Genomic DNA, 24894 nt, shown 5'->3' with positions numbered 1-24894 from the left:
AGAGTTTTGCTTGTTTTGACTGATTACAGAGTAGAATACATTGCACTGGCTTCCAGAAATATACCGTATACCTAGACAGCCACTGCTAATGTGGAGTCACATCAGTAAAACTCTCTGTTCTGTTTGGGAAGGGTGAGAGCAGTGAGTTGCCGAGTGGTGGTGAGATAATGTATGTTGGTTGCTTGTATTCTGTAATTCCTGACCTCATGCCCAAAATATTGTCCAGGATTCCTGGGACTGTCTGTAATTCTTCCTTCTCAACTTCTGCTCTGTAGATCTTGGCACAAGGAGAAATAGTGACGCTCAGATGGTTGCTCCAATGGGTGGTGGAATGGACAGAAGTGCAGGACATACACGTGTTGTATTGTACAGGCAATGTGGTTTCCACACTGAGAAATCTGCTGCTGTGACATTGAGATTCTTGATCTCGCTCTTTGCACACTGGTCACAGGTCAATAGTCATGTTGTGGGTCTGTTACATGATCTAAAAGGGCTGTCCGGTCTCTTGAAAAAAGTCTGCAATCACTTGGTGACTGCAGACTTCAGAATCCTCACAGCACGCACACTGCAACTAGACATGCGTGCCATCACTCAGTTCACTTGGATTGAAAGAGGCCGTGCACATCTAGTCAGAAAGTGGCTAGAAGTCTGCAAATCACGTGACAACTCACTGTAGCCACAAACACTGGTGAATCCTGACAGCGTGCGGTGCACACACTGTGAGGCTTTAGAAGTCTGCAATTATATAGAGCAGTGATGAGGAACCTTTTAGAAACCCAGTGCCCAAACTGTAACCCAAATCCACTTATTTATCGCAAAGTGCCAACACAGCAATTTAACATGAATAAAGAAGTTTTAGTTTAGAAAAACAACTCATACAGAGAGCAGGCGGGGGAGCAGCAGAGAGCAGTCACCAGCCACAGACAGGAGTAGGGGTACCAGACTGCAATATTTCCCCCTTATCCTTGTTTATACCCCTCATCTGGTATATGTCCCACATCCAGGTATATGCCCCCACATCCTGGTATATGCCCTCATTCTTGTATATGCCCTTCATCCTAGTATATGCCCCTCATCTTTGTATATGCACCCCATCGTGGCATATGCCCCCCATGTTGGTATATGCTCCCCATCCTGGTACATGCCCCCATCCTGGTATATACACCACCTTCATGGTATATATGTCCCCATCCTAGTATATGCCCCCCATCCTTGTATATGTCTCCATCCTGGTATACAGGGCTCCCATCCTGATATGCCACCCATTCATAATGTATGCCCCCCATACTTGTATATGCTCCCCATCCTGGTATACATGCCGCCATCCTGCTATATATATACACCCCCCTTCATATGTGGCCCCATCCTTCTATATATTCCCCTTTCTGGTATATGCCCTTCATCCTTGTGTATATGCCCCTATCCTGGTATATGTCCCCATCCTGTCAATGCTGCTGCTGTTCAACGTATAGGAAAAAAGACACTATAAACACTCCCACTCGCCTTCCTTCCTCTCAACCTTCGCGCTGTGTCTTCTGAATTTGGCAACTGTCTTCAGTGTCCAAGCGGCAAGGGCGCAAGACATCACTGCCATGTGCCCAGTCACAAGTACTCCGACATCATCTGTTGGCCTCTGATTGGCCAGCAGTGTGTACGTGCACAGACTTGGCAAGTTCATGCGCTGCATTACACTTCAGCTGGATGTGCATCCTCGGACGCACATCTTGCTGAAGTAGGGGCTGGCATCACCGGGCTCCTCACCCTCACGGTCTTGTCCACTTATGCGGAAAAACACTAGTTCTGAGACGATGGCGCACGTGCCCATACGGTGGTTTCTGCGTGCAAGAGGTCACTGATATAGAGTGACTGCAGACTTTTAGAAAAAGTCCAGACAACCCCTTTAACCCCTTCACGACCCATGACGCCTTAGGCGTCATGAAAAGCTGTGCCAATATGACTCATGACGTCTACGTAGGCGTCATGATATAAATCACCCTCCTGTGGGGTCGGGTGACCGGGGTCACTGAAAGGTCACCCGACCCGCGCGCGCACACAGGAGGCTTTGTGCTTCACAGGGGGCGTGGCTTAGCCCCCACGTGGCTACGATAGCTCTGATTGGCTGTTAAAAGTTAAACAACCAATCAGAGCGATAGTAATATTTCATCAATGAAATTTGATGAAATATTACAATCCAGCCATGGCCGATGCTGCCGTAGCATCGGAGATGGCTGCAGACACTAATCTGACCCCCCCACACCGGCTGGCGGGGGCGATCGCCCCCCGCCACGGACTGACTGCAGCGATCGGCCGCTGCCATCACGATCTGCTTCCCCTTCCTTCAGCACCCCCCGCAGTCAGATCCCCCCCTCACCCCTCCCGGTACCTAGTATGTCCAGCTCTGGCTCCCGGTGTCCCGCCGTCCCGGATCATCGGCGCCGCCATCTTGGAAAATGGCGGGAGCATGCGCAGTGCACCCGCTCGAATCTGCAATGCTGCAGAGTCATTCATTTATTTTGATCACTGTGATAAACTCTCACAGTGATCAAAATAAAAAAAAAGTAAATCACCGCCCCCTTATCACCCCCATAGGCAGGTACAAATAATAAAATAAAGAAAATATTTTTATTTTTCCATTAGGGTTGGAATTAGGGTTAGGGTTGGAATTAGGGTTAGTAGTGGGTTGGGATTAGGGTTAGGCTTGTGGTTAGGGTTAGCGTTTGGATTAGGATTAGGGGTGTGTTGGGGTTAGGGTTATTGCTAGGGTTATGATTAGAGTTAGGGGTGTGTTGGGGTTAGGTTTGGAGTTAGAATTGAGGGGTTTCCACTGTTTAGGCACATCACGGGGTCTCCATACACGACATGGCGCCACCATTTATTCCAGCCAATTTTTAAAAAGTCAAACAATGCTCCCTCCATTCCGAGCCCCAACGTGTGCCCAAACAGTGGTTTACCCCCACATATGGGGTATCAGCGTACTCAGGAAAAATTGCACAACAACTTTGGGGGTCTAAATAGCTCCTGTTACCCTTGGGAAAATAAAAAATTGGGTGGAAAAAAAAATGATTTTTTATTTTCACGGCTCTGCATTATAAACTTCTGTGAAGCACTTGGGGCTTCAAAGTGCTCACCACACATCTAGATAAGTTCCTTGGGGGGTCTAGTTTCCAAAATGAGGTCACTTGTGGGGAGTTTCTACTGTTTAGGCACATCAGGGGCTCTGCAAACGTACCTGACGCCCGCAGACCATTCCATCAAAGTTGGCATTTCAAAACGTCACTACTTCCTTTCCAAGCCCCGTGTGCCTAAACAGTGGACCCCCCCCCACATATGGGGTACCAGCGTACTCAGGACAAACTTGGCAACAACTTTTGGGGTCCAATTTATCTTGTTGCCCTTGGGAATATAAAAAATAGCGGGCTAAAAAATCATTTTTGAGGAAAAAAAAATGATTTTTTATTTTCATGGCTCTGCGTTTATAAACTTCTGTGAAGCACTTGGGGGTTCAAAATGCTCACTACACATCTAGTTTAGCTCCTTGGGGGTTATAGTTTCCAAAATGGGGTCACTTTTGGGGCTTTTTACTGTTTAGTCACATCAGGGGCTCTGCAAACGCAACATGACGCCCGCAGAACGTTCCATCAAAGTCTGCATTCCAAAATGGCGCTCCTTCCCTTCTGAGCTCTCCCATGCGCCCAAACAGTGGTTCCCCCCCACATATGGGGTATCGGCGTACTCAGGACAAATTGCACAACAACTTTTGTGGTCCAATTTTTCCAGTTAGCCATGTGAAAATAAAAAATAACGGGCTAAAACATCATTTTTGAGGAAAAAAAAGATTTTTTATTTTCACTGATGTGCGTTATAAACTTCTGTGAAGCACTTGGGGGTTCAAATTGGTCACCACACATCTAGATAAGTTCCTTCGGGGGTCTAGTTTCCAAAATGGGGTCACTTGTGGGGGATCTCCAATGTTTAGGCACACAGGGGCTCTCCAAACGCGACATTGTGTCCGCTAACGATTGGAGCTAATTTTCCATTCAAAAAGTCAAATGGCGCTCCTTCCGGGCCCTGCCGTGCGCCCAAACAGTGGTTTCTGACCACATATGAGGTATCTATGTACTCAGGAGAAATTGCCCAACAAATTTTAGGTTCCATTTTATCCTGTTGCCCATGTGAAAATGCAAAAACTGAGGCTAAAAGAAAATTTTTGAGAAAAAAAGTACTTTTTTTTTACGGATCAATTTGTGAAGCACCTGGGGGTTCAAAGTGCTCACTATGCACCTAGATAAGTTCCTTGGAGGGTCTAGTTTCCAAAATGGGGTCACTTGTGGGGGGGAGCTCCAATGCTTAGGCATACAGGGACTCTCCAATCGCGACATGGCAACCGCTAAATATTCCAGGATATTTTCCATTCAAAAAGTGAAATGGCGCTCCTTCCCTTTTGAGCCCTGCCGTGCGCCCAAACAGTGGTTTATGACGAAATATGAGGTATCGGTGTACTCAGGAGAAATTGCCCAACAAATTTGAGGATCCATTTTATCCTGTTGCCCATGTGAAAATGAAAAAATTGATGCTAAATAAAATTTTTGTTGGAAAAATTAAAATGTCCATTTTTTCCTTCCACGTTGCTTTAGTTCCTGTGAAGCACCTGAAGGGTTAATAATCTTCTAGAATGTAGTTTTGAGTAGCTTGAGGGGTGCAGTTTTTTGAATGATGTCACTTTTGGGTATTTTCTGCCATATAGACCCCTCAAAGTAACTTCAAATGTGAGGTGGTCCCTAAAAAAATGGTTTTGTAAATTTTGTTGTTAAAATGAGTAATCGCTGGTCAATTTTTAACCCTTATAACTTCCTAACAAAAAAAAATCTAGTTTCCAAAATTGTGCTGATGTAAAGTAGACATGTGGGAAATGTTATTTATTAACTATTTTGTGTCACATAACTCTGGTTTAACAGAATAAAAAATTCAAAATTTGAAAATTGTGAAATTTTCAACATTTTCGACAAATTTCAGTTTTTTTCGCAAATAAACACAAAAATTAACGACCTAAGTTTACCACTAACATGAAGCCCAATATGTCATGAAAAAACAATCTCAGAATCGCTAAGATGCGTTGAAGTGTTCCTGAGTTATTACCTCATAAAGGGACACTGGTCAGAATTGCAAAAAATGGCCAGGTCATTAAGGTCAAAATATGCTGGGTCATGAAGGGTTAAGGTTCTGTCAACCATAGACTTTTTTACATTTTTAGGGTAATAGTAGCTTTGCATGCCAATATAGCTCTGAACACTTACGTGGACAGATTTAAGTAATGGGAAATAGATTTGTGAGTACTGTGCAGCCCAGTTGGGGCTGTAGTTAGTAGCTGTTTGGTATAATTGCGGAGCGTAATTTGTGTTACTTACTCAGGCCAGCCAGGCCAACAAGGGTTATTGTCGTGATAAACGTTCTAACTAGGTTTAGTTTAGGAGGTGAAGCCAGGATAATAATGCTAGTGTCGGACATACACTTTCTGTGACTGTCGTCATTGACGCTCTTGGCAGCTTGACATTATAGTGGTTCCTAAAAAGGGAATTAGCGGACCACCCGGGATGCATTGTTACACTGCCAGAAGAGAGGGACTTGTCTCTGCAACCTACTAAAATAATCCAAGTTGACCACCTAAGAGACAGAGAACATAAATATCAATGTATGTAGAATGTACTTATATGGGTTCCCTGGATTTTAAAATGGTCTCACATCGGAAATTGTGTTATAATAATAAAATAACCATTAATTACCTTATTCAGTCCTTTCTTGCTCCAGTGATCCGCTTTGGTTCTGCTGCAATTATGTCAGGTCCATCATTCATGTGACCTCTGCAGGCAATCACTGGCCTCAGCAGTGATCTCTGCATGTACAGTATGTGATCCTTGAAGCCAGTAAGTAGTTGAATAATGGACCTGACGACTGCAGGGTCCACCCAAGTGGCAGCGTCAGAAAGGTGAGGATTTAATAAGTAACTATAGATTATTTTATTATATTAAACCTGTTAGGCCATTTATAAAAGATTGTTAAAATTCCCGACAATCTCTTCAGTGATCGCTAGGTGTTCCATCATACAAGTACAGTACTGTGTTTCCCTTTAGATGCCCACTCAAAGAGGAAAAAAATAAGACCCTGGACAGATTCTAGCATTCTATGCCGAGGGCAATGACACTGACTGTGAACTAGAAGAGCCTGTCTTCAATCCTTTGTAAACTTTGGGTGACCCCAAACATGGCCTCTATATATCTCTGTGGTCCCCTGACTAGAGCCCTTGAGTGGATGGCAGAGAAAAACAAATAAAGCAATAAATGACTACCAGTCTCCAGCAGAGTTTGTCTCACGAGATGAATCCCTCACGGTTCCTAAGCAGGAGGTCGTGTAAACACGGATGAATAATTATGACCTCCTCACGTATATCCTGATCACACACTACCTGGTGACTGTAGGTATCCATATCATCACGATACAGAAAATAATGCATTTTTTCTCTTTTTTTTCAGATTACATGCAGCAATATTTGGAATTCTCCGGCCGATTTCCGCGTCATTGCTGGGAGCCCTCACAACAGTTTTTCTTGAAAAAAGATTGTGTCTAATAGCAGTTTGTTTTAAGCATTTTAATATGTAAGACGTTCTGATGGCTTGTGGCCTCTCACAATGCACACGAGATTGTGCTCCCATGTAATTATCCGCTGCATGTAAGATGCTCCCTAAGCTCAATGTGCACTATTTATATGTCCGGTGTGTAGATACTGTGTGCTGTGAGATTTGCTGGCATGTTAGGCTTGATTTGGCCAATTTTTATTCATTGCTCACTGCCAAAGGATTCTCATCTTGCAGTATTAAGCTGTTGGTTGTGGATCATTTGGCACTGACTAATAACTGTATTAAAATTAATATGTATGTTATAAATATTTATATATATCTTGCAATAAAATAACTTATTTTCTTCACTTCAGTTACTTTCTTTATTTCAGTTCATAAGCCAAATTATATGTTACATGTCAAAATATGCATAGAAATCTAAAACATAGCACATGTTCATCTTCAGGATTCACATGTTAGTAAAAAACATACATCCAAAAGTTATGGTTGACAAGCACAAAATAAATTGCTGGCTCACTGTTACAACCCAATACACGTTCTGGCAAAGTGACATTTCTCCATTGTTGCAAATTATTATAATACTGATAAGATCTGGACATCGTCTGAGTATAGTTTCAATGTACATGGACTTATTAGAATATTAAAATGGTATTCGTGTTATCAAATTGCTTTAGTTAATTAGCATGAAAATTAGCAAGATTGCAAGCAACTTGCTTTTTCTATCTGCTTTCATTCTCCTGCTGTTAGAGCTTTCATCTGACATAGTGTAGAGTTAGTTTCCACAGAAGGTACATTCCAGGAGGTGAGTTAAAGAGGTATTCCCATCTCAAGATCGTATCCCAATATCTAATAGGTATAATGATAATATTAACAAATACCTCCAATTACAAATGTAGTATAGTTCTTCTGATTCGATGTCGCTTACCCCATGTGCAGGGCATTGCAGTAGCTTAGGTGTCCATGGTTCTGACCACTAACAACTAAATAACCCACTCACTATATGAGTATTTATAATCATGGGGTAAGCGACACAGTGAATCAGAGGATCTTAGGCTGGTTGCACACTAGCGTTTTTTTGTGCTTCGCTGCGTGCGCATGCATGCTCAATGCGCCCCTATGTTTAACATGGGTGTGCATTGTCTAGCGTTAGTATGTGTTTTTGTGCGCATGCGTTTTTTTTGCGCCGTGTGCGCCTATGCGCGCCGGATGCACCCTGTTGCATTTTTTTGTGCACCAACCTGTGTCAAAAAAACGCATGCGCACAAATGCGCAAAAAAAACACATTACAATCTGTGGGAATGTTGACGTGCGCAGCGTTTAAAAACGCATGCATTTTAAGAGTCATACTGATTAAAACGCATGCGCATAAAATAAGCAAACGCATGCAAAACGCTTGATGTGTTTTTTGTATGCATTTGGACTGCGCACGCAGTGCAGCGCAAAAAAACGCTAGTGTGACAGTAGCCTTAGTACATTATACCCATTATAGTGGAGCATCGACTGTAAAGCACAGGTGGCTCCTGCACATCTACTGTGCACATACTAGAACTGGTATGTACAATTAAGTTACTTTGAAGTCAAGTGCTTCTTTGGTTAAAATAAGTTATAATAATACCATATACTGTACAAGGGGGAAAAACCGCCAAACCGTGATTGGACTACATATTCCATCACATAGTGACCAAATAATATCACATACAGGGACAAACACCACCACACTGTGAACAGACCACATTATACCACCACATAGTGTCCAAATAATTTTACATACAAGGGAGAAATTTCAGCACACTGTGACCGAATAATACAATACTGATCATGAATAAAAACCACCATACTAACAACACTGTTATTACCACCAGTCACATTATACACAAGAGTGTATAGTGTCAATGTACAGGTAATACAATGATGATCACCAATGACATTATACACAGGAGTTTATATAGTGTCAGTGTGCAGGTAGTACATGGATCACCAGTGACATTATACACAAGAGCTCTGTCTATAGTGTCAGTGTACAGGTAATACAGTGCCAAGCATTCCAAGGGTACAACAAGGAGTAAGAGATGTAATATACATGTATATCAAATCTCATAAGAAAATTCAGAGCTCAAGATTAAATAGCAAGACTGGTAAAATTATATGCTTCCTAGAAGGCATAGTTGAAATGCTGAACAATTGTCACTAGATACTACTGATCATATGAAACCCTCATGAACACATATGTGTCCAATGGTGTAGAAAAGTCAATATTCATGTGTGCCCCACTATAGAGGTAGTCAATAAGATCATTTGCTGTGGTGAAAAGTTCAATCCTACAGTAGGGTATAGAGCATAAAGGAGACTGTGCAAAAGATGGGATATACCTACTGGCACCTAGAATCTAAGACCCTTCAGGCTGGGGAGAGTTAGAAAAGATAACAGAGCATGGTGAAGCAAGGCACAGCTTCATCAGGGAACTTCCCCTTGGCCTGGTCCCAACATTATGCCGCATCCACAGTGACAGAAGGGGAGAAAAAAGGATCAGAAGAAAAAAAATGGTTGTTTCAGCTCCTTAAAAAATTTAAACCTCCATTCAAAATACAATCATATCCAAAAAATCCTCACAGCGAGTGGAGGCAACCCAGAGGCACGAGAGGCTCCAGCAACGCGCCCCGATTCAAAAAGATACCTGTCACAGCTGGATGTTTGAATTTTTAACCCCTTTCCTCCCAAGGGTGGTTTGCACGTTAATGCCCGGGACAATTTTTACAATTCTGACCACTGTCCCTTTGAGGTCATAACTCTGGAACGCTTCAATGGATCCTGGTGATTCTGACATTGTTTTCTCGTGACATATTGTACTTCATGTTAGTGGTAAAATTTAATTCATATAACTTGCGTTTATTTGTGAAAAATGGAAATTTGGCGAAAATTTTGAAAATTTCGCAATTTTCCAACTTTGAATTTTTATGCCCTTAAATGACAGAGATATGGCACACAAAAAACTTAATAAGTAACATTTCCCACATGTTTACTTTTCATCAGCACAATTTTGGAACCAAAAATTTTTTTTGTTAGGAAGTTATAAGGGTTAAAAGTTGACCAGCGATTTCTCATTTTTACAACACCATTTTATTTTTAGGGACCACATCACATTTGAAGTCACTTTGAGCTGTCTATATGATAGAAAATACCCAAAAGTGACACCATTCTAAAAACTGCACCCCTCAAGGTGCTCAAAACCACATTCAAGAAGTTAATTAACCCTTCAGGTGCTTCACAAGAATTTTTTGAATGTTTAAAAAAATGAACATTTAACTAATTTTCACAAAAAAATTACTTCAGGTCCAATTTTTATTTTACCAAGGGTAACAGGAGAAATTGGACTGCAAAAGTTATTGTGCAATTTGTCCTGAGTACGCTGATACCTGATATGTGGGGGGGACCACCGTTTCGGCGCATGGCAGAGCTCGGAAGGGAACGAGCGCCGTTTGACTTTTTCAACGCAAAATTGACTGGAATTGAGATCAGGCGGCATGTCACGTTTGGAGAGCCCCTGATCTGCCTAAACAGTGGAAACTCCCCACAAGTGAAACCATTTTGGAAACTAGACCCCCCGAAGGAACTTATCTAGATGTGTGGTGAGAACTTTGAACACCCAAGGGCTTTATAACGTACAGCCATACAATTAATATTTTTTCCACAAAAATGAGCTTTTCACCCCCAATTTTTATTTTCCCAAGGGAAACAGGACACCAAAAGTTATTGTGCAATTTGTCCTGAGTACGCTGATACCCCATATGTTGGGGTAAACCACTATTTGGGCGCATGGCAGAGCTCGGAAGGGATGCAGCGCCATTTGACTTTTTTTGGCTGGAGTTGAGATCAGACACCATGTTGCGTTTGGAGAGCCCCTGATGTGCCCAAACAATGGAACCCCCCCTAATTCTTACGCCAACTCTAACCCCAACACACCCCTATCCCTAATCTCAGCCCTAGACCTAACCCTAATGGGAAAATGTAAATAAATACATTTTTTAATTTTATTATTTTTCCCTAACTAAGGGGGTGATAACGGGGGGGTTTGATTTACTATTTATAGCGGGTTTTTATGTTTGGCAGCTGTTATACCCTAAAAGATGCTTTTTATTGTAAAAATAGTTTTTGCATCACCACATTTTGAGAGCTATAATTTTTCCGTATTTTAACCCAGAGTCATGTGAGCTCTTATTTTTTGCGGGAAGAGTTGACGTTTTTATTGGTACTATTTTCGGGCACGTGACATTTTTTGATCGCTTTTTATTCTGATTTTTGGGGCGCAGAATGAACAAAAACCAGCATTTCATGAATTTCTTTTGGGGGGGAACATTTACACTTTGGTAAAATTGATAAAGCGGTTTTATTCTTCGGGTCAGTACGATTACAGCGATACCTCATTTATCTTTTTTTATGTTTTGGCGCTTTTATACAATAAAACCAATTTTATATAAAATATAATTATTTTTGCATCGCTTTATTCTGCGAGCTATAACTTTTTTATTTTTTCGTTGATGACGCTGTGTGGTGACTCTTTTTTTGCGGGACAAGATGACGTTTTCAGCGGTACCATGGTTATTTATGTCCGTCGTTTTGATTGTGCGTTATTGCACTTTTTGTTTGGCGGTATGATGATAAAGCATTGTTTTTTGCTCTTTTTTTTGAAGGGGTTCACTAAAGGGGTTAACTAGTGGGACACTTTTATAGGGTGGGTCGTTACGGACGTGGCGATACTAAATATGTGTACTTTTATTGTTTTGTTTTTTTTATTTAGAAAAAAAAGAATTTATTAGGGAATATTTTTTTTTTTTATTTGGGATTTTTTTAAAATTATTTTTACAAGTGTTTTTTTTTTTACTTATATTGTCTCGGGGGGGCATCACTGTCTTGTGTCAGATCGCTGATCTGACACTTAGAACAGCACTGTGTCAGACCAGCGATGTGACAGGCGCTGCTGCAAGCTTCCTCATGCCTGCTTTCAGCAGACAGTGAGGAAGCCGCCTCCCTGCAGGACCCCGAAGGCCCCCGTGGTCATATTGGATCCGGGGGCCTGCAGGGAGGAGGACTCTCGGAGTGACGCAGCACATCGCGTCGCTCCGGGGGTTGCAGAGAAGCACGGAGGGAGCCCCCTCTCTGAGCGCTTCTCTCCTATGCCCCGGGACACTGCGATCAGGTTTGATTGCAGTGTGCCAGGGGTTAATGTGCCGGGGTGGTCCGTGAGCGCCCCTTACACATAGTGCCAGGTGTCAGCTGTGATAATCAGCTGACACCCAGCCACGATCAGCAGCGTTCCCCCCGTGAGTGCCGCTGATCGCGTGTGACGTAATATTCCGTCCTTGGGACTTAGGTCCCTGGTCACATGGACGGAATATTACGTCCAATGTAGGAAAGGGGTGAAAGGAGCTGTAGCAACCCTTTTTTTTTTCAACAGAAAAATACAGGGAAAAACGGAATGCCTCACCATGTCAATGTGCCTCGTAACCTTGAATTTGCCAGCAGTGATCAAAAAAATTCCGTCTGATCGTTGGATCACAATGAGAGGAAGAAAAAAGTTGTCAGATCACAGCTGAATAATCAAAAACAATTCTTTATTTCACACCATATTAAAATGTGTAGATATATCCACAAATAGATAAAAACAGAGTCAGATTCTTACGCATTTCTGGCTATTAGCCCTTAGTCGTAGAGTGACTTCACGTCCAGTCAAGACGGAGTTCCGTGCGCCTGTGGCTTTCGGTGAGCTGACTAGGGCTATATAGCCCATTTTTCTCTATTTGAGAAAAAAAGGATCCCTCTTACCTGCCTGCGCTCTTGATGTTGCACGGCATCCTCATCTTGTTTATCTGGCATGCTCATATTAAAATGGCTGCCCACCTAGCAAAGGCCGCAGCTGACGTGTGTGCGTCCGTAACAGACGTCGCTTGACAGTGACATCTTATGCCGGCGACGTCACTGTCATGCGCCTCTGCTAAGACGGCAGTCTATTGCGATGGGGCAATACATTTCAACTCAATTTGCGACCAATCAATTGAAGCCAACGGTCCCCATCTCCGTCCTGCGGGTATGGAAAGTAATCAGACCCCTTTACATTTTTCACTCTTCGTTTCATTGCAGCCATTTGGTAAATTTAAAAAAGTTCATTTTTTTCTCATTAATGTAGAAATGTTTGCAAATGTGTTAAAAAAGAAAAACTGAAATATCACATGGTCATAAGTATTCAGACCCTTTGCTCAGACACTCATATTTAACTCACATGGTGTTCATTTCCTTGTGATCCTCCTTGAGATGGTTCTACTCCTTCATTGGAGTCCAGCTGTGTTTAATTAAACTGATAGGACTTGATTTGTAAAGGCACACACCTGTCTATATAACAGCTCACAGTGCATGTCAGACCAAATGAGAATCATGAGGTCAAAGGAACTGGCCAAGGAGCTCAGAGACAGAATTGTGGCACGGCACAGATCTGGCCAAGGTTACAAAAGAATTTCTGCAGTACTCAAGGTTCCTAAGAGCACAGTGGCCTCCATAATCCTTAAATGGAAGACGTTTGGGACCACCAGAAGCCTTCCAAGACCTCGCCGTCCAGCCAAACAGCAATCTTGGGAGAAGAGCCTTGGTGAGAGAGGTAAAGAAGAACCCCAAGATCACTGTGGCTGAGCTCCACAGATGTAGTAGGAAAATGGGAGAAAGTTCCACAAAGTCAACTATCACTGCAGCCATCCACTAGTCGGGCCTTTATGGCACAGTGCCCCAACGGAAGCCTCTCCTCAGTGCCAGACATATGAAAGCCCACATAGAGTTTGCTAAAAAAAAACACACGAAGAACTCCCAGACTATGTATGAGAAATAAGATACTCTGGACTCATGAGACGAAGATAGAACTTTTTGGTGATAATTCTAAGCGATATGTGTGGAGAAAACCAGGCACTACTCATCACCTGTCCAATACAATCCCAACAATGCGAGGAGTTCACTATTGTTATAACTTAAAGCGCACTGTATTAGAACTTGTTCTGCATTCCCTGCATTACTGCATCCGTTCACCTGCTTACAGGTACAATTCAACTGTGAGGGAAAAAAATCCAGAAAATCACAATGTATGATTTTTACATAATTATATTTTATTGCATGAAATAAGTATTTGATACAATAGAAAAAGAGAGCTTAATATTTTATGCAAAAACCTTTGTTTGCAATTACAGAAGTCAAACGTTTCCTGTAGTTCTTGACCAAGTTTGCACCCACTCCAGTAGGGATTTTGGCCCACTCCTACATACAGATCTCCAGATCTTTCAGGTTTCAGGGCTGTCGCTGGGCAACATTGGGTTTTAGCTACCTCCAAAGATTTTTTATTGGGTTCAGGTCTGGAGACTGAATAGGCCACTTAATGACCTTGAAATACTTCTTACAGAGCCACTCCTTAGTTGCCCTGGCTGTGTGTTTCGGGTCATTGTCATGCTGAAAAACCCAGCCACGGCCGCCTATTTTCAATGCTCTTACTGAGGGAAGGAGATTGTTGGCTAAATTCTTGCAATACATCCATCCTCCCTTCAATACAGTGAAGTCATCCTGTCCCATTTGCAGACGAGCACCCCTAAAGTACAATGTTTCCCCACCATGCTTGACGGTTGGGACGGTGTTCTTAGGGTTGTACTCATCCTTCTTCCTCCAAACACAGAGTATAGTTGATACCAAAAAGTTCTAATTTGGTCTCATCTGACCACATGACCTTCTCCCATGCCTCCTCTCCTCGTCATTGGCGAACTTCAAACAGGTGTGGACATGTGCTGGCGTGCCCTGCAGAATTTTAATCTATGACAGCATACTGTATTACTAACGGGAATGTTTGAGACTGTGTCCCCAGTTCATTTCAAGTTATTGACCCAGGTCCTCTTGTTTAGTTCTAGGCTGATTCCTGACCTTTCTCATAATCATCCTTACCCCACGAGGCAAGATCTTGCATGGAGCCCCAGACCCAGGAAGATTGACAGTCATCTTGAGTTTATTCCATTTTCTAATAATTGTGCCAACAGTTGTTGCCTTCTCACCAAGCTGCTTGCCTATTGTCCCGTAGCCCATCCCCGCCTCTTGTAGATTTGCAATTGTGACACTGGTGTCCTTAGACAGTTCTTTGGTCTTGGCCATGGTGGAGAGGTTGGAGTGTGATTGATTCAGTGTGTGGACCTGTGTCTTTTATACAGGTAATGAGTACAGAGTAGGAGGACTTCTTAAAGAAAAATTAACAGGTCTGTGAGAGCCAGAATTCCTGCGTGTTTGTGATCAAATACTTATTTAATGCAATAAAATGCAATTTAATTCTTTAAAAATCATACAATGTGATTATGCTTGATCACTATTACATTCATTTTTTGGAGTTGCCAAAAAAAGCCAAGCATAGCTCTCAGCAGTCTCATAAGGAATGGATGGAGCAGTACCTAATGAGGATAAGAGTGCTTTGTTCTGTCGATCTGTGCAGGGCCCAGCAGTTAGACTTCCACCGATCAACAAGTGATCACCTATCCATAGGTGTAACGCCTGCGTTGTGATTCCCAGTGTGCTCCTGTTCCTGCCTCTTTCCTCCTTTGTTCAAGCCGCACTGTATCTCGGAAGCGTGCCTAGGGCACGAGTGTGCATGCTCCCTTGTTCATAATGGGGCAGTACGGGCACATGGTAAATACTCCCAGCAAGCACTTGGAGGCATTTAGATTAATGTGCATACACCGCGAAGGTGTAAAAAAATTCTCACTGTGATCTGCTGTGAAGACACTGAGCTTGAACTGCAGTGACCTCATCATCTGACTTTTTCCCACAGTTCTGAGGTCACCGCAGTTCAGCCTGGCTGGGAACCTCAATGATGTCACCACTGGTCAATGATGCTGCACTCGCAGCATTTCATTCACCAGTGGTTCTCAGCCTGGATGGTCGCATCTTGGCACTGTCCAGGTTGAAAACTATTAATCCCCCAGATATCGATTACGGCGTGGGACAGAACGACGGACAGGTATGGTATATTGTTGTCTTTTTATTTTAGTTTTATTACAGGAGAACGAAGGCTTCGAAGAAAATAGACGTTCGGTGAGTATAACTGTGTTCGTTATTTTTAAATAAAAAAAGGAAAACGGTTTTGTTTGTTTTTTCTAATAAAAGACTTTATTCTGGCTGCCTCTATTTACCATATAACTATAGGATTAGTAATGGATAGGCGTCTTATAGAAGCTTCTCCATTACTAAGCCATGGGCTTGATGTCACCTGACAATACAAAGGTGACATCAACCCCGCAAATATGAACCCTACTTGCCACCCCTACAAAGCAAGTGGGAAGAACCGGCCAAAGTGCCAGAATTGGCATATCTAATAGATATGCCTTTTCTGTGCAGCTGCGGGTTGCTATTTTAAGGCAGGGGGGCCTATATCAATGGCTCCTTACCAGCCTGAGAATATCAGCCCCCAGCTGTAAGCGTTATCAAGGCTGGTTGTCAAAAATGGGGGGACCCCATGATGGTTTTTTTAATGATTTAGTTTGAATAAAAAAACAGCATATGGACCCCTCTATTCTTGATAACCAACCTTGCTGAAGCTGACAGCTGAGGGTTGCAGCCCCCAGCTGTGAGTTTTGCCTGGCTGGTTCTAGAAAATAGGGGAACCCATGACGGGTTTTTCATTCATTTATTTAGTTATAGCGCAGGCAACGGGTGAGGAATACCCCCATCAGCCACTCCTGCTGTCACTGTTCTCAGCGGCAGCAGGTGTAGCTGGGGGGGGGTAATAGTCTCAAAAGCCCCCACCTGCTGTCATCCTGATTTTAATATAACTCATCATTTTCCCCTGCTCACGCCAATCGCCGGCAGAGTAGGGGAGAATAATGAGAGCGTCTTCAGCATTAGCCGCCGGGAAACAGCGCTTACCGTAGCTCTTCTTCCCCTGTGCCGATGCATGTCACATGGATGACATCAATGTGTGTTCTCCATGTGCACGATTTGTGGCCCGTGCGGACGGTAAAAAACGGACATGTCAGCGCGTTTTGCCCACGGACACATGATCCGTGAAAACACCACACTGACCTGTGCACAGACCCATTCATTTGACCCATTCTATGTGTGACAGTGTCTTCAGTACATGTGAAAACTGTCACCACACGTACCGGAGACACGGATGTGTAAAAGAGGCCTAAATTTGTATGTCATGTGCCGCTATGGTACATGCTCCGCAAAACAAATGGAGCCCAGGTCTAAAAGCCCAGGAACCAAAACCTGTGCCACTCTAGCTGCTATGGATCTACAATTCCTAACATGACCTCACAATACTCGTCATAGTTTCACTAGAGAAGGTTGCTGTTCCCTGGTGTAAGCTATATGATCAATACACAGGTGGTCAAAATTGTTGGTACCACTCGTTTAATGACAGAAAAATTTATCTGGGCTCCTCTTAGAATCTACTTGCCCATTACCTGCAGCAGATGGGTGTTGTAGTCCCAGCTTCCCTCCTCCTATCCTGACTGCTCTGCCTCCTGCACAGTGCACAGGTTTCACCAGCTCTGCAAGCCAGGAACTGAGCAGCCCCACATCCACCAATGAGACAATGGGGGCAGGGCTACAATCGCTTCTGAAAAAGATCAGAATCATAAATCAGTCCCTCTGGCTGTGAATGCAGTGGGCCACACAAACACTCAGGGGGCCGGATGTGGCCTGCAGGCCGCAGTTTGCCCAAGCCTGGCTAAGAGGAAAACTATTCTGGACTGTTCTGAAGTGGCCTTCTATGAGCCCTGGCCTAACTCCTATTGGAGCATCTTTGGAAGGAGCTGAAACATGTCTCGCGTTTGAAGGTTGCCTTTTCAAGACGGCAACTGGAGCAGATTGCTCTTGAGGAGTGGGCCAAAATACCTGTGCAGAAGTCTCCTTGACAGTTACATGAATCGTTTGAATGCATTGATTGCCTCAAAAGGTTTGTACGATAAGGGTACCATCATTTCTGTCCAGGCCTTTTTCATGAGTTTTATTTTTTTTAAATTCTGTGGAAGCATGGTTGAAAAGCAATGTCTGACTTTCATTTGTTCATTTTCATAGAGTTTTTGTTTATTATTACTTTTGTCAGATTCAAGTTATTTCTGTGACCATTGTGGGTTTTTCTGTCATTAAACGAGGGGTACCAACAATTTTGACCACGTGTGTATATGAGATCTAGAAAATATATTGTTTTGATAAACCTATGTTTAAGGAGTCTTTCTAAAACTAAAACATTTATGTCCTGTAATTAGGATTTGATCAGTGGTAGATGAAAGAATAAAGATAACAGTACCAGGCACAGCTGAATACACTGACAACCTGCTGGAGCCTGAGACACCACGTCCTCCTGTTATTGCTGAGGAGTCATCCTAGTCTACACTTGCCAGTTAAATGTTGATGGTCCATTAGAAGCTGTCCATTGCGGGGCCTGCCAGCCGTTGTAGATAATCTGTGCTAATCTGGATATAAGTGTTACACAGTTCCCATTAAGAACACATCAGTGAAATGTGCAACTATGTCAGGTCACTTTTGCAAATAAATAAGGGTCCTGAGAAGGGGACCCCTATATAAACTCAAAACTCTGGGGCTACATTCACATGATGAGCTTTTGGTGAGTTTTTGACGCTGCAGAATTTCTGCACCTATTTAAATTAGGTTTCTTAGTTTTTTAATTGAGTTTTTGCCTAAGTTTTATTAACGTGTTTTAAGCACATTTTTTACTGCATTTTTGTCTCTTTTTGGTGTGTAGAATCTCAATATATAAAAATGAATGTTTCAATGTGAAGCGAAAAAAGGAGAAATATGCAGCACTCACCGATATAGCTGAAAATCTGTGCATCTTTATTTCACATAAATTCCATCAATAGATATGTGGACATGCAGGATGTTAGAGGAATGCTAGGGGAGGGAGGTGCCGGACAACGGCCGTTTCGCGATTACTCGCTTCTACGGGTCCAGGCCTATATCGGTGAGTGCTGAATATTTCTCCTTTTTTCGCTTCACATTGAATTATTCATGTTTTTTCATGCAAGCACCTCCGTTTTTTGACTGAAATATATACCGCAATACTTCAGATAAATAGCTCCATCTGTTAATGTGGTGATTTGTGTGCCCTAGTATGCCGTTCATCTGTTTGCTCTTTGCTGGGATCATAAAAATGAATGTGTGTATGTGTGTATCACCAACCAATCACAAAGCATCTTTCATTTCACCATAGCTGTTCAAAAGAAGCTGAGATGTGATTGGTTGCTATGAGCAACAGTTTTCCTTGCAAACAATCAATAAGCATCTCTCATTTCACCAGAGCTGGTTAAAAGTAGCTGAGCTGTGATTGGGTGCTATAACCAACAGTTTTCCCACTTGACAACATCTCAGCAGACACTGACATGGTGGGAGAAATATAGCATCCCTGGGACCATTAGCACCCAGCCATTGTCTGCTCCCCTGAAAGGAGCAGAGAACACATGACAGAAATGAATCCCCCCTCCCGTGCCTATATCCCTATCACACATCCTCCATCCCGTAGGCACATCTTCCCTCTTAAAGGGATCATTGGTATGGAAGTCAGAGCATATCCATCCAGCGATTTGGTACTGACCCCAGGGTCTCTAAAAGGATCATTGGTATGGAATTTAGGGCAAATCCACTCTGCGCTTTGGTACTGACCCCAGGCCTTTCTTAAAGGGATCTCTGGTATGGAAGTCAGGGCAAATCCATTCAGCGCTTTAATTCTGACCCCAGGCCTCACTTAAAGGGGTCCCCGGTATGGAAGTTAGGGCAATTGCTTTCAAATGCTCTAGTACTGACCCCAGGCTCTCTTAAAGGGATCCCCGGTATGGAAGTTAGGTCAAATCCACTCAGTGCTCTGGTTCTGACCCAAGTCCCTTCTTAAAGGGATCCTTGGTACGGAAGTGAGGGAAAATCCACTCTGCGCTTTGGTACTGACCCCAGGCCTCTCTTAAAGGGATCTCCGGTATGGAAGTTAGGGTAAATCCCTCAGCGCTCTGATTCTCACCTCAGGCTTCTATTAAAGGGATCATTGATATGGAAGTCAGGGCAAATCCACTCAGTGCTCTGGTTCTGACGCCAGGCCTCTCTTAAAGGGATCCCCAGTATGGAAGTTAGGACTGTTCCACTCAGCGCTCTGGTTCTGACTCCAGGCTGACGGGATGATGTGGGATATTAGTGGTAGTTGTCCGGTGGCTCTGGCTAATGGGATGATGTGGGATATTATGGGTAGTAGTCCGGTAGCTCTGGCTGACGGGATGATGTGGGATATTAGTGGTAGTCCAGTGGCTCTGGCTGACGGGATGATGTGGGATATTATGGGTAGTGGTCCGGTAGCTCTGGCTGACGGGATGATGTGGGATATTATGGGTAGTACGGTAGCTCTGGCTGACGGGATGATGTGGGATATTAGTGGTAGAAGTCCGGTGGCTCTGGCTGATGGGACGATGTATGATATTATGGGTAGTAGTAGTCCGGTAGCTCTGGCTTACGAGATGATGTGGGATATTAATGGTAGTTGTCCGGTGGCTCTGGCTGACGGGATGATGTGGGATATTATAGTGAATGTGGCTATGTGGAGTGGGCGGGGCTATACACTCAGCTTTATATACATATATATATATATATATATATAGATATAATCATTATAATTTGTTATAACTAACCGTAGTTAGTTACTATGCCCGGGCAGCGCCGGGCTCTTCAGCTAGTGTTTTAAATAAAGCTGCTTTAGTTTTGACACTTACTGGTATTTGGTGTTGACAAAACTTTATTGACATACTCATGTGCAGATTACATGCTTTTTTATGTGTGTGCATCACAGAAACACACTTAAAATGTATGTGCGTTTTTTACTTGTGGAATTTCTCGCACCTGATGCAAGTCTTTGGAGAAAATCTGCTCAGAAAACTCAGTGTACTCATAGGAGACCTTGACATGCTGCAGATTTGAAACACGCACCGACGGTCAGTTTACGCTGAGTAAAAATAAAGCACAGTGGGCAGAGTCAAAAAACACACCAAAAGCTCATTGTGGAAACGTAGCCTAATGGAAGTTTTGCAAATGGGTTCTCTAAATCTGAAATTCTTTTTAGATTAATAACACGAATATGTCCTATTTTAAATGTTTTTAAACAAACATTTGGGGATCAATGTAAATGTGTATTTGGTACGAATTTGCATGCAGAACATTTTTAGTGTAACCTAGTACTAGCTAAATTAATGAGATATAAAAATCTCATCTACACATTTTATACATTTTCTTCATTGAAATTGACCTGAGTTACTCATATTATAAAAACCACACCTATACATTGTGAACACTTTCCGTCTGTAAATTGCCCTGCGGTGCAGATTTAAATCCCTTAGCACATATCAACGTTCCAGCATGTCCACACTGGAGATCACAACAGTGGAGGTAGCCGAAGAACTGAGCTCTCGCTACACAAGGTGAATGTTGGCTGTTCCATATCCACCTGTCTCTAACAGCAAAGGCTAGATCTAAGCTCTCATTGCGGCTATTAGCTATTTAGTTGCTACTGTCAATCTGATAGTGGCATTTAAATAGAGTGCATGCATCAGCTCTCATCAGTGCTCACACAACGTGATTGTAGAGTACTAATGGGTTATCATGGCAGCCAGAGGTCTGCTGAAGGCCTCCACAATTGCAATTTTAATATTCATGTGATGTCCAGCCATTGGCTGTACTTCATAGGAGACTGCGACTTACCCTATATACAGCAATACCGTTGTATTGCTGTATATAGAGTAAGCAATTAAAGGATTGCAAGTCCAGTAAAGGAGCTAAAATATAAAGTTAAAAAAAATATAAAACTCATAATGACATCTCCTCACACACATACACCCATTAACGTGAGCTATGCTCCCTCGGTAAACAACAAAATAATTATCACTAAATAAAAAGGGCCATCACTGGAATATTATGGCAAAGAAAAAAAAACAATAAATGGTTTAGTTTGGTGAGTAGCAGAGATAAAATAACAGCAAAAACTGTGCTTTGGACCTGGAGATAGGTCCTCTTTAAGGTATAGGGCATAGCTTTGCTATTTATTTTTAAAAGCCACAGTGAAATATTAAAGTAATCCTAGGTCTACTATGTAGTACCGTAAGTGCATATACAGTAGCTTTAAATGGAAATTACCCTGGAACTTCTTACACCTACAACCTAGTACTGTAAACTGTTAGTGAACAAAATGAAATGGGTGCAGCACCTGAACATCAATGAAGGTCATGGTAGGAGAAAAGTCCAAGCGGAGAAATTGTGAGGGCATCAAGCTTTTAGTTTTTTCCATTCCTGCATCTACCATTTCTATAATATTGAGTGATAAGATTTGTGGATTATATCTAGTGCTGTTAATGTCGTATGATTTAATAAGTGTAAACATGACTAATATACAAGAAAACCACAGCTTTAAAACCACTTTAAGAATGCCTTCACTGATTCTCTGGCAATGAGCTCTCCCAACACTCTCCGATTACAATTCCAGGGGTATTTCAGCCTCTAGAGCTGATGATTCATACTAATTGAGAATGATCATAACTGAATGCAATTAGGTCTGGTGAGAGATATTGTGTTCATGTCTCTTATTTTCTTTTCCTTCCTGATACTAAACAGTTTGTACTGTAATGTATATGGCTTTCAAAGTGCTACCTCATCTGCAGTAATAACCATCCATTTGGGACTATCGCCCTAATACATAACCATAAGTGTAAAGGTGAACTGATCTTCAAAGTCTAGCAGCTCTTAAAATGACTTTCATGGGCAGACTTTGCGTAAGCCACTCGACTTAGCAGGGCCCACAGGTACTCGGGCCTTCACCCTTTCACACCTAAACATTGATTTGGATTTACAACAGCGACCCCTGGGGTGTATCCACAAAGTAGATGCTGCCAAGTGAAGCTAGCTGGCAGAAGAAAGTTGACTAGACAGATGTAAACTAGAAAGGGAAGGTAATTAACAAAATTGGAAAAAAGGGATAAGGACAGTAGAACAGTCAAGGTCAGAAACAGGAAGGTGGATAATACAGTCAGTCCAAAATTAGCAATGGGTATCAAATTAGCTGAGTCAGGTCACAAGGCTACTGCCCCCTTAGCTACAGCAGGGAGCTGATTACCTCTGCTAAGCTGGACAGTAACACAGGTCACACTATTATCTCTGGCTGACCATTGCAGTTGACCATGATGTCTCTTCCATTACCAGTATTGGCTGGTGATAGAAGCAGATGACATTGGATAAGGTCACCGTACTTGCTTTCTTTAAAGAGTCCTCTGGACTCATTGGTCCTGGTTTACCCAGGAAAGATCCATGACATTTCTTGATCAGGTATTTGTTATTAATAGTCAAAACCCAAAATCTTTCATCTGGATCAAATCATCTCCAGTGGACCAGATATTGTAAGGACCATCTCACCATACAGAAATCAATAATGTTTTAGCACTTTATATTCTAAGTTAGTGCTGATGATAGCAGGAAGAGGAGGATCTCTGGCAAGGTGATCAGGCTAGGAATTTATTTTTTTGCAGAGATTTATGAAATGTGAAATCTGAAATTACCGAGGAAGTGTCAGATGGAAATTCATATGTAGATTCCACATTTTGCCATGGTTGGCCAACAAAAAAATTTTGCTCCAAGTTCAAGTGGGTTATCTACTCGCAGCTGAAACTGAGGAGGAAGGAAAGTATTTTTCTGGACCAGTATTGAGAGCTAAATTCTTAGATGTTTGGATTTTTTCAGTCAGATTTAGAAATACAGAGGACACAACTATAACCACAGCAAGAATAGTAACCAGTTGAGAGTCATAAGTCGGAGACATACAAACTTCGGGAGATTGTATCTGGTTTTAAGTTTTTAGTATTAGGTGTGAATGCTAGCACAAAATCAGATCTGGAAAAGAACAAAAGCTCCGTTTGCTTGCCTAAAGGCCGTTTTACATTTAGCAATGCACCAGCGATACGACCAGCGATACGACCCGGCAGGGCCGGACTGGGACTAAAATTCAGCCCTGGCATTTGAAGTTACACAGGCCCACTAGTCACATGGTGACTATATAATATCTTTGTACACTTGTAGTTTACAAGAAGTGAGAGGAGATTAACACGACTATATAACATGTAGTCACAGCTGTGCCCAGTATTTCAGCTCAGTCCTATTTATTGCTTTTAGGTACAGTACTCCTCCCAAATCTCTGTCCCCTTTTGTATGCATGATTACAGAATTCCTAGCAGAACTGCTCTCTATTGGGCAACCAGACCCCCTGGTCATAGCCGCCCCTATCATACCTCCCAACTTTTGAAGAAGGGAAAGATGGATAAAGACTGCAAATTTTGGCCACGCCCAGCCACACCCATTTCACAACTAGTCACACCCATGTCCACACCTAATCGCACCCATTTAGCACTGCTGATCACACTGACTGGTACTGAGGGCACAGTGGCTGGCATTATGGGCACACTGACTGACACACTGAGAAAAAAGAAAACAGAGAGAGAGAGAAAGAAAGGGGAAAGGAAGAAAGAACAGTGCGAGACAAAGAAAGAACAGTGAGAGACAGAGAAAGAACAGAGAGAGAAAGAAAGAGGGGAAAGAAAGAAAGAACAGAGAGAGACAGAGAAAGAACAGAGAGAGAAAGAAGTAAAGAAAAGAAAGATCAGAGAGAAAGAGAGGAAAGAAAAAGAAAGAAAGGGGAAGAAAGAACAGAGAGAGAAAGAAAAAGAGAAAGAAATAAAGAAAGATTCTACAAAGATACTATAGCAGCCCGGCTCCCATTGTAGTGCCCACCTGAGCCTCCCGGTGCAGGACCTATCATGATCCGCTCACATGGCCGGCATCCCTGATTCCAAGGCGATCCTGCTGTCTGCGCTGTCGGAGGAGGACACCGTGATGGATCTGAAGCATTCCTGGTTCCGTCACAATCTCCTCAAGAAATTATCTCATTTCCGGTCAGCTTCCAGCACATCACTTCAGGTGGAACATCATGTGTGTGTTTTAAAATGCTCCTCGGGGCTCCGCCGTGTACTCCTGTGTCCGTGGGAAAAGCACGCTTTGTACACACTTGGCTCCGCTCAGTACACACACGGCTCCACTCTGTCCACCTCGTACACGCGTGGCTCCTCTCCGTACACACGGCTCCTCTCCGTACACATCGTACACGCGCGGCTCCTCTCCGTACACCTCGTACACGCGCCGCTCCACCTCGTACACACACACGGCT

General features: G+C 42.8%; 1 protein-coding gene across 2 annotated transcripts in view; it reads left to right on the top strand.

The window, feature by feature from the left end:
- SCAPER (S-phase cyclin A associated protein in the ER) overlaps positions 1 to 6979 on the top strand; it is a 404857-nt gene extending 397878 nt beyond the window's left edge. For both annotated transcript variants that reach the window (XM_073579348.1, XM_073579347.1), the window contains exon 31: positions 6528 to 6979. In XM_073579348.1, coding sequence (XP_073435449.1) covers positions 6528 to 6622 — 95 coding nt within the window. In that variant the 3' untranslated portion in view covers positions 6623 to 6979. The remainder of the gene's footprint in view (positions 1 to 6527) is intronic.
- Positions 6980 to 24894: the final 17915 nt, after the last annotated feature.

Source organism: Dendrobates tinctorius, unplaced genomic scaffold, assembly GCF_039654945.1.
Source record: "Dendrobates tinctorius isolate UK_male_01 unplaced genomic scaffold, ASM3965494v1 ptg000062l, whole genome shotgun sequence".
NCBI lineage: Eukaryota > Metazoa > Chordata > Amphibia > Anura > Dendrobatidae > Dendrobates > Dendrobates tinctorius.
This window is presented reverse-complemented; position numbering and strand designations above follow the sequence as displayed.